This window comes from Symphalangus syndactylus, chromosome 2 (genome assembly GCF_028878055.3).
Source record: "Symphalangus syndactylus isolate Jambi chromosome 2, NHGRI_mSymSyn1-v2.1_pri, whole genome shotgun sequence".
Lineage (NCBI taxonomy): Eukaryota > Metazoa > Chordata > Mammalia > Primates > Hylobatidae > Symphalangus > Symphalangus syndactylus.
Window position 1 is genome coordinate 44,045,763 of NC_072424.2, and position 18,237 is coordinate 44,063,999.

The 18,237-nt window shown below is 43.0% G+C and overlaps 1 protein-coding gene across 7 annotated transcripts in view; it reads right to left on the reverse strand.

Moving 5' to 3' along the window:
- HELLS (helicase, lymphoid specific) overlaps window positions 1-14,367 on the reverse strand; it is a 63,081-nt gene extending 48,714 nt beyond the window's left edge. For 2 of the 7 annotated variants that reach the window (XM_063629630.1, XM_055254926.2), the window contains exons 1-4: window positions 14,074-14,367; window positions 13,518-13,639; window positions 5,116-5,238; window positions 911-967 (exon numbers count right to left, since the gene is read on the reverse strand). In XM_063629630.1, the coding sequence (XP_063485700.1) occupies window positions 911-967; window positions 5,116-5,238; window positions 13,518-13,639; window positions 14,074-14,104 (333 nt within the window). In that variant the 5' untranslated portion in view covers window positions 14,105-14,367. The remainder of the gene's footprint in view (window positions 1-910; window positions 968-5,115; window positions 5,239-13,517; window positions 13,640-14,073) is intronic. The other 5 variants (XM_063629633.1, XM_055254943.2, XM_055254963.2 and 2 more) reach the window with 4 other exon arrangements.
- Window positions 14,368-18,237: the final 3,870 nt, after the last annotated feature.

Consider the following 18,237-nt stretch of genomic DNA (forward strand, 5'->3'; position numbering starts at 1 on the left):
CATGATGGTGTCAGAAATCTTGACTCTGGGGTTACACACAAATTTAAGTGAGTAGGCAAATTCACAAATATAGAATCTTTGAATATGATTGTTCTTTATCTCCTTGCATCAGCCTATTTATGTAAAATGGGGGAAAAAAGTACCTCTACCTAACAAGAACTGTTGTGAGAGGAAGAGAAAACAGGCTGGGCGTGGTGGCTCACTCCTGTCATCCGAGCACTTTGGGAGGCCGAGGTGGGCAGATCACGAGGTCAGGAGATGGAGACCATCCTGGCTAACACAGTGAAACTCTGTCTCTACTAAAAATACAAAAAATTAGCCAGGCGTGGTGGCGGGCGCCTGTAGACCCAGCTACTCGGGAGGCTGAGGCAGGAGAATGGCGTGAACCCAGGAGGCAGAGCTTGCAGTGAGGCGAGATTGCACCACTGCACTCCAGCCTGGGTGACAGAGCGGACCCCATCTCAAAAAAAAAAAAAAAAAAAAAAAAAAAAAAAAAAAAAAAAATAGAGTATGAGAAGACATGATAGCACACCTGACACACAGTATGTACTCAATAAATTATTTCTCTTCTCATTAGGCACAACTTCATTACAGGTTTCAAAGAAGGTGGCCACTTATAAAATGCCTTGAAGTTTAAATTTGCAGATTCTTTCCAATTAAGAAAGTCAAATTTTGCCATCGTCCAAAATAATCCATAGAATAAGAAACTAAAGTGGATCATACTTGGCTCTTTCTCCATTTCTTAAATAGTGAGGAACAGATTTTACATGTTTCTGCATTGCTTGTAACAAAGTTAGGTTTAGCACTAAAGAAAGTTAAAATTAAACAGATGATCAAAAAAATCAGAAGAATACAAAAGTATTTCTTCAAATTTAAATGACATAAAAAATATTCTGGCTGGCTATATTACCTTTTTAACTTTTAAAGACTCCTTTTTTCTCTCCAATTTTTCTTTCTTCTTCTGTTCCTGTAAGATAATTTTTTCTTATGTCACAAGTGGGAAGTGCAACATTAAAAAAAAAAACTCATATCAATTCTCAAATAACTTATGTTTACAATGAGAAACTAAGGTCTACCATAATTAAAAAACAGGGAGGAACTTGTACTTCAAGCCTTTATGGACTAATGGGACAGATTTAGCCTCCTGCCTTAAACAACTAAAATCCAGATAAAATTTATTAAACAATGGTTTTCAGACAACATGCAGTAACGGACTGTAAACACTAACAAAAGGGAAACAAGGTTAATCTTCTGACTGCCCAGCTTACTGCCTGATACAATTTTAAAGTACAAATAATGGAGAAAAATCCAAACAGAGCCCAACAGTCTCTTTGTGTTGAGGAGACAGAATCCAAAACTTAAGAGCAGTAGCAATCCCAGGGTCAAGTACCAGAGAGGACAAAGCTGCACAAAGGCAGCTGTTATCTCTCTCTCAGGCTGAGTACTGGTAAGCGCATGGTAACCAACGCCAGGAGAAGAGTCACCAGAAAGAAGGAGGTGGAACCTCTCATATTCCAAGGGGTCAGGCATAATAAGGTATATTTCACATTCTCTCAGCCAAAGTAGAAAGTCCTCTTAATATAAAGGGCATCAAGTAGAGTGCTCAGAAAAGGGATCAACTTATTCCTAGACTAAAAGCTATTCTAGACATACTCTTACAAATTTTTAACAGACACCAAAAATTCAAACCATTTCCAAGAGGTGATGAAAGGGGTAGATGCTGTGTAACTCATTAAGTTGAATATTTGTTTGTCCATTTGTTTTACTTTACCATAAAAAAGTAATAAAAGGGTTTCAAACAAAGGAAAAAGGAGATTTGATAAATAGAGCAAAATTTAAATCGATAATTGTTAAATGTAGGTGATGGGGACACAGGGACTTACTGTATTTTCTCAATTTGCACAAGTTTTTAAATCTTCATAACAGTCTAGTGGAAAGACAAACAATAAATACAATAAATGATGTATATCAGATGAAAAGTGCAATGGGAAGAACAGAACAAGGTAAAGAGAATCAGGTGTGTTAGCAACTTTCTTAAAATGTGAGGGCAAGTCTCATCTAGAAACCATTTAAGTCAAGGCTTGAAGATGAAGTTAAGCCATGCAGTTATTTAGAAGAAGAACGTTCCACGCATAAAATAGCAAGGGCAAAAGCCCAAGACAGGAAACACATCTGGAGATGGGTCTGAAAGGTAATGGGATTGAGGGAGGCAGTCAAATTGCTTACAGACATACAGACATTATCAGGACTTTCACTTTTCAGAAACAACATAAGCTAGGAGACAGTGAAACATCTTTAAAGTACTCCAAGAAATAAAGTACTAAAGAAAAAAATTCTTTACCCAGTAAAAATGTATTTCAAAAATGAAAGTAAGTGAAGACATTCAGACATATGAAAGCTAAAAGAACCCATCACCAACAGAAAATGCAAATGAACCTATAATAACAGAAAACAGATCAATTGGCTATCTGTGGATAGAACATGGGGTAGGGATGGGCGAGAAGAATTATAAATAAGCAGAAAGAATTCTTTGGAATCAGTGGGTATGTCCACTATCATGATTGTAATGTCTTCACAAGTATATCCATATATCAAAACTTAGGGAATTGTACATTTTAAATATGTGCAGTTTAGTGTATGTCAATTACACCCCAATAACGACATTTCTTAATGGAATCCTTCTCAGGAATAAAAAAAAATAACCTACAGAAAAACATGACATGAATCTCAAAAATACACTGAGCAAAAGTAACAAGACAAAGAGTGCATACGTGCAAGAATATTGAGAAAAAAACAAACTCAGTTTCTCCCTACACACTCAACAATCAACACAAAAGACTTCTGTGACCCAATGTGTGGGGATTTTCCCTATAAACCAAACAAGCATTTCTGCAGTGACACCAGCTGGATGTCCTCTATTGTAATTCAATCCTGACACTAGGGGGTGAAAGCACCATACCCCATACATTGGGAGTTCAGTCCCCAAGACTTTTATCTACCAGTTCCAGATGCCAATCGCAAGGCCCAAGTTGCTTTACCTGTGCTTCTTACTGAATAGCTATAAATCAGGGTTCCCACAAGCCCCTCTTTGGGTTTCACTAATTTGCTAGAGGAGGTTACAGAACTCAAAGAAACACTAAAGTTTATTGGTTTATTATAAAGAATATGACAGTCCAGGCGCAGTGGCTCACCCCTGTAATCCCAGCACTTTGGGAGGCCAGAGTAAGCAGATCACATGAGCCCAGGAGTTCCAGACAAGCCTCGGCAACATGGCAAAACTGTCTCTACAAAAAATACAAAAATAAGACAGACATAATGGTGTGCTCCTGTAGTCCCAGCTACTCGGCCTCAGGAGTCAGAGGTTGCAGTGAGCTGAGATGGTGCACTGCACTCCGGCCTGGGCAACAGGGTAAGACTCTGTCTCCAAAAAAAAAAGAAAGAAAGAAAGATTACAATATATTCAGAGGAGCACCAGAGGAAGAGATGAATGGAACACGTTATGGGGAAAGAAGCGCAGAGCTTCCATGCCTTTTCTGGATGTGCCACCCTCTCCAGGAACCTCCATGTGTTCGGCTATCCAGAAGTTCTCCAAACCCTGTCCCCTTTTGGGTTGTTTTTTTATTTATTTATTTTTGAGGCAGGGTCTCACTCTGTCATCCAAGCTGGATCCAGTGGTGCAATCTCAGCTCACTGCAACCTCCACCTCCCAGGTTCAAGCGATCCTCCTGCCTCAGCCTCCCCAGTAGCTGGGCTTACAGGCACACACCACCATGACCCGCTAATTTTTATATTTTTGGTAGAGACGGGTTTTCACTATGTTACTCAGGCTGGTGTTGAACTCCTGGGCTCAAGTGATCTGTCCGCCTTGGCCTCCCAAAGTGCTGGAATTACAGGCATGAGCCACTGTGCCCAGCCTGTTTTATTTTTGAGACAGGGTCTTTCTCTGTCACCCAGGCTAGAATGCAGTGGTGCCGTCACAGTTCATTGCAGCCTCGATCTCCTTGGCTCAAGCCATCCTCCTGCCTCAGCCTCCCAAGTAGCTGGGACTAGAGGCACATGCCACCTTACCTAGCTAATTGTTCTATTAGAGATAGGGTTTTGCCATGTTACCCAGCCTGGTCTCAAACTTCTGGGCTCAAGCAATCCACCTACCTAGGCTTCCCAAAGTGCTGGGATTACAGATGTGAGCCACGCCCAGCCCTTTTGGGTTTTTTTTTTTTTTTTTTTTTTTTTTTGAGACGGAGTCTTGCTCTGTCACCCAGGCTGGAGTGCAGTGGCGTGATCTCGGCTCACTGCAAGCTCCGCCTCCCGGGTTCACGCCATTCTCCTGCCTCAGCCTCTCCGAGTAGCTGGGACTACAGGCGCCTGCCACCACGCCCGGCTAATTTTTTTGTATTTTTGGTAGAGACGGGGTTTCACCGTGGTCTCGATCTCCTGACCTCGTGATCCGCCCGCCTCGGCCTCCCAAAGTGCTGGGATTACAAGCGTGAGCCACCGCGCCCGGCCCCTTTTGGGTTTTTAATGAAGACTTCATAACACAGACATGATTGATTCAATCATGACTACTGGTTAACAAGTTAACTTTCCATTTCTTTTCTGGTTGAGGGTGAGGCTAAATCCCAACCCTCTAATCCAGGCTTTGTCTTAGGCTCCCATCCTGAAGCTACCTAAGGGCTGCTAGCCATTGAACATTAGCATTAAAAAAAAAAAAAAAAAAAACACTATTACTTTGAAGATTCCGAGGATTTCAAGAGTTGTATACCAGGAAATGGTGATGAAGACCAACTATTTACTCACTAGCACAATACCCTGATTTCATTTATACAATTTTCTAGGAAAAAACAATACTGGTCTATAGTGACAGAAAGCAAATCAGTGGTTTGCTGGACACCAGCCATGGGGATCACTGTCAGCACAAGATAATATTTTGGAGTTCATGGAAGTGCACTGTATCTTGATTGTGCTGGTGGTTACACAGATCTATGTATTTACTAGTCAAACTCAGCAAACTGTACACTTAAAATCTGTCCATTTTACTGTATATAATGCACACTTCAATAAAGCTATTTTTAAATTTTTTTAAGCTTTCACTTACAGTCAGTTACATATACATACCTCTAACTGTTGCTGTTCCATTTTCGTCAATAAAAATTTGGAGTAGATATTGCTTTTTTCAAGCAAATGTTGAAGTCTACGGTACCGAATTTCTGTCGACTCTCTATCCCAAGACATGCGAGCCTATCCAAAGAGAAAATTTCCATAATTACAAACACTTTCTGACGTACATTAATTTTTTTGGCATAAAGTTTAATAAAAATGGCTAAAATAACATTTTTTAAACCAAACACTTTTTCAAACCCAAAACTGGAACAAATAACTGTAAAAAACAAATAGTTTTTGGGTTTAACAGGCAATCTGATAGATGCAGTTCGTCTATCAAAATATTATAATTTCAAATATTGAACACATGGTTTCTGGCACTACTGAGTTGGAAGGTCCATTTAAAAAAACAACTGAAGGCCGGGTGCGGTGGCTCACACCTGTAATCCCAGCACTTTGGGAGGCCAAAGCGGGTGGATCACCTGAGGTCGGAGTTCAAGATCAGCCGGACCAATATGGAGAAACCCTGTCTCTACTAAAAATACAAAATTAGCCAGGCATGGTGGTGTATGCCTGTAATCCCAGCTATTTGGGAGGCTGAGGCAGGAGAATCACTTGAACCCGGGGGAGGCAGAGGTTGCAGTGAGCCAAGATCATGCCATTGCACGCCAAACAAGAGCAAAACTCCATATCAAAAAAAAATTGGGGCTGGGCACAGTGGCTCACGCCTGTTAATCCCAGAACTTTGGGAGGCCGAGGAGGGTGGATCACCTGAGGTCAGGAGTTTGAGACCATCCTGGCCAAAATGGTGAAACCCCATCTCTACCAAAAATATAAAAATTAGCTGGACGTGGTGGCGCATGCCTGTAGTCCCAGCTACTCAGGAGGCTGAGGCAGGAGAATCGCTTAAACCCAGGAAGCAGAGGTTGCAGTGAGCTGAGATGGCACCACTACACTCCAGCCTGGGTGACAGAATGAGACTCCGTCTGAAAAAAAAAAAAGTATGTAGCCGTTTTCAATCTTAATATAAGTGTGTAATTTGCTAAAACATTGATGTTGTGGTTCCGTGTTATTATATTACCTTGCTATGTACACATAAGGAAAGTTTTTGATTAATTTTGCACTTGACCCTCATAAAAAGTGATTGCCTAGGTGACACTAGAAAATTCTAAGACAAGTTTTCAGAGTCTCTCCCTATTTGAGATTAATAAACAAGTTTATCTGGAGAGAACATTTTAGAAAAATACTACCAACACAATTCATCCTAATAATCAAAACACATCCAGCCAAGATTAACACCTCCACCCCCTGTTTTTTAAGGCAGGGTCTCACACTGTAAATGGTGCAATTGCGGCTTACTGCAGCCTTGAAATCCCATGCTCAAACCACCCTCCCACTTCAGCCTCCTAAGTAGCTGGGACTCCAGGCAGATGCCACCATGCCCTGTTAATTTTTGTATTTTTTTTTTTGTAAAGACAGGGTTTCACCATATTGCTAAGGCAGGTCTCCAACTCCTAAACTCAAGAGATTCGTCTGCCTTGTCCTCCCAAAGTACTGGGATTACAGGCATGTGCCACCATGCGCAACCAAGATTACCAATTCTGTAACATGAATCCAGCCTAGTAAATCAACAAACATGTACTGCAACAATTATATAAATTATGTAACTGGTAGAAGACAGAAAGTCTGATTTATACTACAGATGAGATATTAGTGTGATATCTGAAAACAACAAGTATTAAAGACATATACATAGCAGTAAACTGTACAGTACTATCTAAATCCTGAAGAATTCTAAGAATTACTAAAATTGGAGAAGTCAGATTTCAGGAAATAGATGACATCTGAGGGGTCTGAAGGATGGATAAATGAGAGCAGAAAAACTCAAGTTTTGTCAATTACTGTGGAAGTTCCTGCATTAAGCAACACTGGCCTCAGCAACAGCACTGAAAATCACACTTAACTTTAGAATTAAAAACACTTTTATAGATTAGATAGTAGGTATCTTTCATTTTATACAGTCTAGACAAACTCCTGACTTAGAGTCTAGTGGCAGATTTTTTAGTATTTTGTTTTCTCAACTAAACCAATTCCCCTACTTTTCAACAAGGATTAATGAAAACACAAAGTCAACCAATAAAATCTAACTGCCCCTTTCCCCAGTAATTGGTGGTTTCAACTTAAGAGGAAAGTAATTGAGCGTTGTTTACAGCGTGTTTGAAATGGGGGATATGAAGCCGGGCGCGGTGGCTCACGCCTGTAATCCCAGCACTTTGGGAGGCTGAGGCGGGCGGATCCCGAGGTCACGAGATTGAGAGTCCCGGCTAACACCGTGAAACCCCATCTCTACTAAAAATACAAAAAATTAGCGCGTGTGGTTGCAGGCGCCTGTAGTCCCAGCTACTTAGGAGGCTGAGGCAGGAGAATGGCGTGAACCCGGAAGGCGGAGCTTGCTGTGAGCCGAGATCGCACCACTGCACTCCAGCCTGGGCAACAGAGCGAGACTCCATCTCAAAAAAAAAAAAAAAAAAAAAAAGAAAAGAAATGGGGGATATGAATTCATTTTTATACTCTAAATAATGCCCTAGCACTTGGGTAATTTTGCTGCTCCAGCTTGTCAATATCTTTAAGATATCATTTTATATTGCCTTACATTTTCCTAGCTATTACATCATCAGGGTAGCTTTCTTTCAAAATATATTTCTTTTTCTTTTTTGAGATGGAGTCTCGCTCTGTTGCCCAGGCTGGAGTGCAGTGGCACAATTTTGGCTCGCCTCTGCCTCCGCCTCCCGGGTTCAATCAATTCTCTGCCTCAGCCTCCCCAGTATAGCTGGGATTAGAGGCACCTGCCACCACGCCCCGCTAATTTTTGTATTTTTAGTAGAGACGGGGTTTCACCATCTTGGCCAGGCTGGTCTTGAACTGACCTCATGGTCCACCTGCCTCGGCCTCCCAAAGTGCTGGGATTATAGGCATGAGCCACCGCACCCGGCCTCAAAATATATTTCTATTATAAAATCAGTGGCAACAGTAAGATTCTAAGTAGGGACCTAACAAAAGTAATGCATACTCATTACAGAAAAACTAAATGTCAAAAAATATATAAATCACCCATAATCCCACCTACACAGATAATTCTTAACATCTTGAACTCAATTTTCAGTTCTTTTAGGACAGCGTTTCTTTTACTATTACCAATATACTACTGTGGTTACAATACGCAACCAGTGAGGTGGATATGAAAACAGGGAGATGAAAATTATTTACACGGCCGGGCGCGGTGGCTCACGCTTGTAATCCCAGCACTTTGGGAGGCCGAGGCGGGCGGATCCCGAGGTCAGGAGATCGAGACCATGGTGAAACCCCGTCTCTACTAAAAATACAAAAAATTAGCCGGGCGTGGTGGCGGGCGCCTGTAGTCCCAGCTACTCAGAGAGGCTGAGGCAGGAGAATGGCGTGAACCCGGGAGGCGGAGCTTGCAGTGAGCTGAGATCACGCCACTGCACTCCAGCCTGGGTGACAGAGCGAGACTCCGTCTCAAAAAAAAAAAAAAAAAGAAAAGAAAATTATTTACACAATATACGGATTCTTAAATTTTTAACTTTTAAAATTTAAGTTCAGTTAAAATAACGTGGGTTTAACTTAGATATAGTTGATACCTTAAATCCTGCACAGAATTAGCACTTTTCTTTCTTCTGAGACAGGGTCTCACTCTATTACTCAGGCTGGAGTGCAGTGGTGAGATCTCGGCTCAATGCAACCTGTGCCTCCCAGGCTCAAGAGATGATCCTCCTGCCTCAGCCTCTTGAGTAGTAGCTAGGACCTATAGGCGCGTGCCACCATGCCGGCTATTTTCTAATTTTTTGTAGAGATGGGGTTTCACCCTGTTACCCAGGCTGGTCTTAACTCCTGGGCTCAAGCGATCCACTCCGCCTCAGCCTCCCAAAGTGCTGGGATTACAGGTATGAGCCACCACGCCTGGCCAGCACATATTTTTAAAATAACTAAATACAGCCAGGCGTGGTGACTCACGCCTGTAATCACGGCACTTTGGGAGGTCGAGGAAGGCAGATCACGAGGTCAGGAGTTCGAGACCAGGCTGGCCAATATGTTGAAACCCCATCTCTACTAAAAATACAAAAAAAATTAGCCGGGCGTGGTGGCACGCGCCTGTAGTCCTAGCTACTTGGGAGGCTGAGGCAGAAGAATCGCTTAAACCCGGCAGATGAAGGTCGCAGTGAGCCAAGATCACACCACTGCACTCCAGCCTGGGTGACAGAGGGAGACTCCGTCTCAAAACAAACAAACAAGCAAAAAAACCTAAATACTTGCCTGGTGGTCCTGGAAAAATTTTTCTTTAAAAAAAAAAAAAAATCGGCTGGGCATGGTGGCTAATGCCTGTAATCCCAGCACTTTAGGAGGTCAAGACAGGCGGATCACCTGAGGTCTGGAGTTCGAGACCAGCCTGACCAACATCGAAAAACCCCATCTCTACTAAAACTACAAAATTAGCCAGGCTTGGCAGCACATGCCTATAATCCCAACTACTCAGGAGGCTGAGGCAGGAGAATTGCTTGAACCCCGGAGGCAGAGGTTGCAGTGAGCCGAGACTGCTCCAGCCTGGGCAACAAGAGTGAAACTCCGTCTCAAAAAAAAAAAAAAAATCACTAAAGCTTTAAGATGCCATCATGGAAAAAATAATATACAATTAATATTAAAATAATACTATATAAGTGGTTAATCCTTAAACCTGGTCTTCTGTATTTCAAAATCTTCCTATCACTGTTTTTTCTTTGTTTATCAATTTCATTATTATATTATGGTAAATTGCAACTCCATCTGTTGAAAGCACTGAGTGCCTGGCAGGAAACAACTCTGGATAACTACAGTACAGAGTATGCCAGTGGACACCGAGGGCAGAAATTCCTCATTATCTACCCCATTATCTCTCCCAATGGCAATCCCAGATTTTTTATTGGGGGGTGGGAGGAGTTCTATTTTAGCCTACACGTATTATGATCCTTTTACCTCTCCAAGAAATCTCCTGACTCCAACTTTCCCCCTCCTCCACTTCACAGGCATTATCAGTACTCAAATCTCCTAGACTAACAATGACTTCTTTTAAAGGGAAATACATGTGAAAAGTCAAAGAAAATAACTGTAGCCAATGAATGTCAAAGTCATTTTCTAGGCTCCTTACAAACCTTAGGATTTCCTAAAGCCAAATGCTTCTCATTAAGGAACTTAAGCTAGCTCTTCCTCTGTTAAGTACTTCTAAATACATGCCCATACAGACTGTATTCTCCCAAAAGAAAAGGAATCTCTACCTTTGCATAGTGAATTGTTTGGCCTGCAAAGACATGTTTATTAATCTCAAATACGTAGAGATCTGAAAACTTTTCTTAGAATTTTCTAGTGTCATCTAGGCAATCACTTTTTATGAAGGTCAAGTGCAAAAAATAATCAAAAACTTTCCTTATCTGTACATAACAAGACAACGTAATACGAAACCACAACACTAATGTTTTAGCAAATTACACACTTATATTAAGATTGAAAATGGCTACATACTTTTTTTTGAGACAGAATCTTGCTCTGTCACCCAGGCTGGAGTGCAGTGATGCCATCTCGGCTCACTGCAACCTCCGCCTCCTGGGTTCAAGCAATTCTCCTGCCTCAGCCTCCTGAGTAGTTGGGACTGCAGGTATGCGCCACCACATCTGGCTAATTTTTGTATTTTTAGTAGAGACGTGGTTTCACCATGTTGGCCAAGTTGGTCTCGAACTCCTGACCTCAGGTGATCCACCTGCCTCGGCCTCCCAAAGTGCTGGGATTACAAGCGTGAGCCACCACGCCAGGCCATGAAAACAGCTATATACTTTTTTAATGGAAGGATTAAAAATTACTCTTTAGGTTCTATGATGCATAATTATTAAATTTAGGACTAACTGCAAAATGTTTGTTCATAAGCTTAAAAATGTCATTAAAAGTAGCAGGTCATTTGACCTCAGCAAATATATAAAATACTACATATTTGACTTATCCTTTTAAAATGTAAAGTGTTTCTTCCCTTGAACAAATAATGCCTTCTGAAAATGTACTGTTGTCATATCTCAGGCATATCTTTCTTTAAATGCTATTTCCCTACCCAACACTCATCATGGGTATATGAAGAAACAAGATAAAACTGAAGATACATTACTCAAGACAAAATTATCACATCCCTCTTAGACCGCTTCAGTTGATTCCATTCTGGGCACTTGCCCCAGAATCTATACTTTATAATTCACCTGGTTATATAGCTAATAAGTATATTTAGTATATGTATATAATCTTGTATATTATAAAATACCATTTTATCGTTAGCTATTCAATAAGCATTTACTGATTGCCTACTATGTGCCAGGTGCAAAGCCTACAAAAACAAAACAGCAAGTGATGCACCCTCAAGAAACAAAGTGAGAAAGAATCAAAAAGTAGTATGAAGTATTTATCATTACTTATTTGATCATGGTAAATTCTATGTAATAAAGTAGTATGAAAATTCAAAGAATGAGAAAACGTGGTTCAGGTCAGACCTCTCAATTCTATTAATTCACATCTACCCTGAAGCAAGAAGTATTGATGTTACTTAAAGAAAATTTGTTAACATATTACCTTAACTGGTTATAGTCAACCAGAGATCATCAGTAATAACAGAAGGAGTATTACTGGAGTGAACGTATATCACGGTAGTTAAAAAATGTGCATTCTAGAACCACATGGCCTACACTGGAATGTTAGCTCTGCCATTTACTAACTGTGGCACCCAAACAACCTCTATGTGCCTCAGTTTCCTCATCTGTAAAATAAGATGACTAATAAAACCTATTTGGTTGTGTAGTTCAATAATAGCAATTGTTTGTACTAGTAATTAAACTAGTAAGTTTAATAGCAGTAATAGTAATAATGAACATCTACTTTACAGAATAGTTGAGGATTCAATGAGTAAATACACGTAAAGCATTCAAAACAATGCATGACTCCTAATAAATGTTCATGAAGTATTAACAATGCTGACAAAAAAATTATTGTTGACATAACAGGGAACCAACGGCCTCATTACTTGTTTTTGGAGTGCATTATTTTCCAACTTAAGTAGTTTTATAATCATGAGTTAATTCACTATTATTAAGGACAGAAATTCTGCAGGCAGCCTGAGTTGAAATTTGACTTCGGCCGGGCGCGGTGGCTTAAGCCTGTAATCCTAGCACTTTGGGAGGCCGAGGTGGGTGGATCACGAGGTCAGGAGTTCGAGACCATCCTGGCCAACATCGTGAAACCCTGTCTCTACTAAAAATACAAAAAAATTAGCAGGGCGTGGTGGCAGGCGCCTGTAGTCCCAGCTACTCGGGAGGCTGAGGCAGGAGAATGGCGTGAACCTGGGAGGCAGAGCTTGCAGTGAGCCGAGATGGTGCCACTGCACTCCAGCCTGGGGGACAGAGCCAGACTCTGTCTCAAAAAAAAAAAAAAAAAAAAAAAAAAAAAAAAAAAAAAAGAAATTTGACTTCAACACTTACTATGTGCCGTTCTCCCTCAGTTTCTTCATTTGTAAATGAAGATAACAAAAAATAATCTATATCATAATATCGGTAGAGTTTAATAAATTAATAAAGCACAAGAAAACCACGTATTAGGCAGTACTTAAGAGTCAACTATCATTCTTTTTCTTGCATATGAATCAAGCAGCAGGGTGGGGCTTTAGAATAAACAAGAATTTTTTCAGGTTAAAAACTGCTTTTAGTAACTTACAAAATGCTCTCTACGAGAAAACTACAGCAACTTGCCATTGAAAAAGTACAGCACATTTTTAGCTGAAGGATCTTATGTAGCAATACACAGGCCATGAAACCAAAAGGAAAACAAACAGCAAGTTGATCACTTAGGTGGAAAACAGCACTACACTAAAAGGAGATCATTAGACTTGGATTCCAGCCCAGTCTTTGATTGATGCTAACTTCTCCTGCCCTCAGTCTAGTACATTACTTCTGCAGGTTTTAGCGATTCCTGTTTGCCATCAGACATTACATTTAAGGTAATTTTTAAAGGAAATAAGGATGACAAACGAAAAAACTCACTATCGACTTTGAAATACTTTTCATGGCTAAACAAGCAATCTGAAAATTGAAATGCTCATTTAAAAGTGATGGGACTACCAAGACTATATCTCATAGAAACACACCATTCAAAGCACGTGCGAAAGGATTCTCAAAGGCAGTATCTGTAAACATAGAAAAAGGACAAGTAATAAAGCTGTTTTCTTTCAAGTTTATGAAAAAGCCCACTAAATAGGAAAGCAAAGAACACAAACCACACCTCCGGGTTAAAGCCGAGGTTACCACAGGCTTTCACGACGACGAACCTGATGCCTAAATTACCTTTTCCAGCATCTTCCGCTCTCTCTCTAGTCCAGCAGCTTCAAGCTGTTCTTCCTCTTCTAGCATGGCCGGGGTAATCACGGCAGTGTCCAGTTGTTCAACCATTGCTGGAGCCTCCGAGCCTGACGGGGGAGAAAGCTTTCAAATCGCAGTTTTTAAAAAATTACTAACTACTCAACTCCAACAAGAAACAGCCTTTCTCCCACCCGAGATGCACTGGAGCAAAAGCTGAAGACCCAGGGGACGCCAGCATCACCCTCTCAGAAGACACCGTAAGTCTTAGTCTTCACAACGTCTACAAGTTGCCCGGACCACAGTTTACAACTCGGGATGCTCGGGAAAATGCAGTTCCCTATGTGAAATCTTCACCGGCATGCTAATATGTGCGATTCCGGGGTGTCCTCCACTCACCGTTGCAGTTTCCCAACCCTCTTTTCCTCCTCAGTCCCTGCCCGGGGTCGGCTTCCTCCCCCAAACTCCGCCGCAGCCTCCATGCTTGCCCACCTCAGCCCCGCATGCTGCCACCCGCGCCCGAAAGAAGGTTTTCCTCACTCACCGCCGCTGCCCGCGGGCCGTTCCGCTGGCATGCCTGGACACTCACCCGGGAACCGGGTCCCCTACACTCAGAGCCTGCAACGCCGCGAGCTAACTCCTCACAGCCGCTGCCGGCCCAGCCTTCTCGCCAAACCCCCGCCAGGAAAAAAAGCGCGCTTCTCCTTCGCGGGAAAATCCTGTCATCTCGCGATACCTTACATTCCCCGCCCGCCCTCCAGCCCCGCTGCGCGAGATTTGGCGCAGCTTGCGGTTTTCGTCAGGACCGACCTGTGGCGACCGTAAGCGTTAACCTGGACCTCTGTCAGGAGGAAACTGGGTCCCGCTGCCGAACTCAGCCTGTAACTATCCTGTGAGATTGGGCGAGGTGGCCGATCGTGGAGGACCCAGTTTCCTCGCATATCTGGTTCCGAACTACGCAATTAAAGTTTGGTAGCGCTGTTAATACTTTGCAAGGCGCCTTCCCACGCTGGCTGCTGTGATTGAGCACCCCCTACCCCATGATCCTGTAGGTAGAGACGTCTGCGTATCTGCACGAGGATGTCAGAAACAGGAACATTTTTATAGGGCCAGCCTCGCCGCACCTGCAGCGTGCGGCTCATATCTTGAGTGAAAAATCCCCCAAAATGACAAAGAGGAGGGCTTTTTTGTGGGTGGGACGGGAGAGAGAAGAAACAGGAAATTAAGATTATGACTGGGTTAAAGAAAGCTGTTTAGGATAAGGGCGAGCTGAAAGCAGTGATGGACCAAGCGGAGTGGCCAGCAGAAGGAAGATTCAGGAAACCAAACAGGATTCATTCATTCGAGTGGGCAGTGAAGGAAGGAGAGGAGCTTTTCTTGTCCCTGGTTTTCACTTCAGCTTTCAATTCCTCCTTTTCTTGTTAGCATTCCTTTTCAAGTATTTCCTTTGTCTGCCTCTCCAGGGCTCCCTTTCCCACCTCCAATTTCTTAAGATGTATGGCATTAAATATACCTGCCATGTAACCACCCGTTTCCTTCATTTTGACTCCCACAACTTGTATTATTGTGTCTATACAAAATTTAAGAGTTTACAAGCCGGGTGCGGTGACTCACGCCTATAATCCCAGCACTTTCGGAGCCCAAGGCGGGTGGATCACGAGGTCAGGAGTTCAAGACCAGCCTGGCCAAGATGGTGAAACCCTGTCTCTACTAAAAATACCGAACAGCCAGGCGCGGTGGCAGGCGCCTGTAGTCCCAGCTACTCGGGAGGCTGAGGCAGGAGAATCGCTTGAACCCGGGCGGCAGAGGTTGCAGTGAGCAGAGATCGCGCCATTGCACTCCAGCCTGGGCAACAGAGAGAGACTCCGTCTCAAAAAAAATAGAAACGAAACCTAGTCTCTATATTTTATTTTATTAAGATAGGGTCTCACTCTGTCGTCCAGGCCGGAGTGGAATGGCACGATCTCTGCTCACTGCAATCTCCACCTCCTGGGCTCAGTTGATCCTCCCACCTCAGCCTAGCAAGTAGCTGAGACTACAGGTGCGCACCACCACGCCGGGACATTTTAGTGATGGACATTATCCCGCACCAGGCTAATTTTTGTTGGTTTGGGGGTTTTGTTGGTTTGGGAGTTTTGTTTCGTTTTTTGGTAGAGACGGTTTTTCGCCATGTTATCCAGACTGGTCTCGAAATCTTAGGTTCAAGGGATCCTCCCACCTCGGCCTCCGGAGGTGCTGAAAGTGCAGGCGTGACACATTGTGCCTGGTCCCTACAAAAATTTCCAAAATTAGCCGGCTGTGGTGGCGCTTGCCTGTGGTCCTAGTACTTGGGAGGCTGAGGTGGGAGAATCACTTGAGCCCAGGTGGTCGAGGCTGCAGTGAGCCAAGATTGTAACACTGCACTCCACCCTGGGTGATAGAGCGACACTTTGTCTCAAAAAAAAAAAACCATGGGAATAAAGGAAAATCTTGAGTTGCTTCAAGGGAAATTCTAGGAACCTAGCTAGCCCTGACAAGTAAATAAGCAGCTTGATAAGGAAGAAGGTAATGGTAGCCTAAAACAATAGCCCAGGAAGTTAGATTCAGGAGATGTTTGGTTCCTTTATAAAAACTAGAGATAATATTTTTTTTTTTTTTTTTTTTTTTTTTTTGAGACGGAGTCTTGCTCTGTCGCCCAGGCTGGAGTGCAGTGGCGCAATCTCGGCTCACTGCAAGCTCCGCCTCCCGGGTTCACGCCATTCTCCTGCCTCAGCCTCTCCGAGTAGCTGGGACTACAGGCGCCCGCCCCCACGCCCGGCTAATTTTTTGTATTTTTTTAGTGGAGACGGGGTTTCACTGTGGTCTCGATCTCCTGACCTCATGATCCGCCCGCCTCGGCCTCCCAAAGTGCTGGGATTACAAGCGTGAGCCACCGCGCCCGGCCAAAAACTAGAGATAATATCTTAACACATGTCTCTGAGTTGTGTTTTTTAGAAACCCCAAGCCCCACCAAACACATCTGCTGGCACTCTGTTGCCTCATTTGTTCTAAATTTATTCCTAGGGGCCTGGAGGAGGTCACACACACAAGCAGAGCTAGCATTCTTTTCTGCTGATCCCAAATTTTTATTTTTTAATTTTTAAAAATTGAGATGGAGTCTCACTATATTGCCCAGGCTGGTCTCAAACTCCTGGGTTCAAGCCATCCTCCCACTCAGCCTCCCAAGTCAAAGGGAAAGAAATTTTGGGATTACGGGCACACACTACCACACCCAGCTCCCCAAATTTTTAGACAAAGCTTCACCTCCTGAACCAACTGCAAATCAGAAAACCTTTTAATCCATCTGTGACTTGTTCCCCAAGCCCCATTCCCCTACCCTTTGAGATGGCGGTCAAAACAATACATAGACTCCATGTATTAATCAATGACTTTGCCTGTAATTTCTGCTTTCCTGAAATTTACCCCTGCCTTTAAAAATCCTTACCTGCAAGCCATCAGGGAGTTTGGGTCTTAAGCATGAGCTGCCCCAATTCCTACAGCTGCAAAAGCTCACTGTGGAAGTCTTGTCTTCCTGAGCCAGGCAAGTGGACCACAGTTCAGTTCTGTAACAGTGCCTTACGTTAAATGGTACAATTTGAAGCCCTCCAATCAGACCCTGCCAAGCCAACATTCCTAAATCTTTTCCCTTGCTCTCTGATCCCTTAAAATTTGCCCTAGATCTGGCCAGGTACGGTGGCTCACGCCTGTAATCCCAATACTTTGGGAGGCCAAGGTGGATGGATCACGAGGTCAGATCAAGACCATTCTGGCTAACATGGTGAAACCCTGTCTCTACTAAAAAATACAAAAAATTAGCCGGGCGTGGTGGCATACGCCTGTAGTCCCAGCTACTTGGGAGGCTGAGGCAGGAGAATGGTGTGAACCCAGGAGGTGGAGCTTGCAGTGAGCCGAGATCTCGCCACTGCACTCCAGCCTGGGCGACAGAGTGAGACTCCGTCTCAAAAAAAAAAAAAAAAAAAAAAAAATTGCCCTAGGCCCTAAATCAGGGAGACAGACTTGAGCCCACTCCTGTCTCCTTGCTGACCACTTGCAATAAAGCCTTTCTTTTCTCAAAGGCAGGTGCCATAGTTATTGGCTTTAGTGTGTAACGGGCAGTGAGCCCATTTGCTTGATAACATTTTTACTCCTAGTTCATTCAATATTATTTCAAGATAAAATGTAGCCTCTATTAATAGCTACTCTTAAATCCCATCTTCTAATCTAAAGCATAGCTGGATCAGTTTCATTCTACTTAAGATTTGCTTTGTTTTGAGACAGGGTCTTGCTCTGTTGCCCAGGCTAGAGTGCAGTGGCACAATCATAGCTCACTGCAACCTCAAATTCCTGGGCTCAAGTAATCCTCCCACATCAGCCTCCTGAGCAGCTAAGTCTACAGATGCATACCACTATACCCAGATAATTTTTAAAAATTTTCCGTAGAGACAGTATTTTGCTATGTTGCTCAGGCTGGTCTTGAACTCCTGGGCTCAAGGGATTCTCCCACCTTGACCTCCCAGAGTATGAAATTACAGGCATGCCAGAGCATGAGCCACTTTACCCACCACCCTCACTCTACTTAAGGTTTTTGGGGCTGGGCGCAATGGCTCATGCCTGTAATCCCAGCACTTTGGGAGGCCAAGGTGGGTGGATCATGAGGTCAGGAAATCGAGACCATCCTGGCCAACATGAT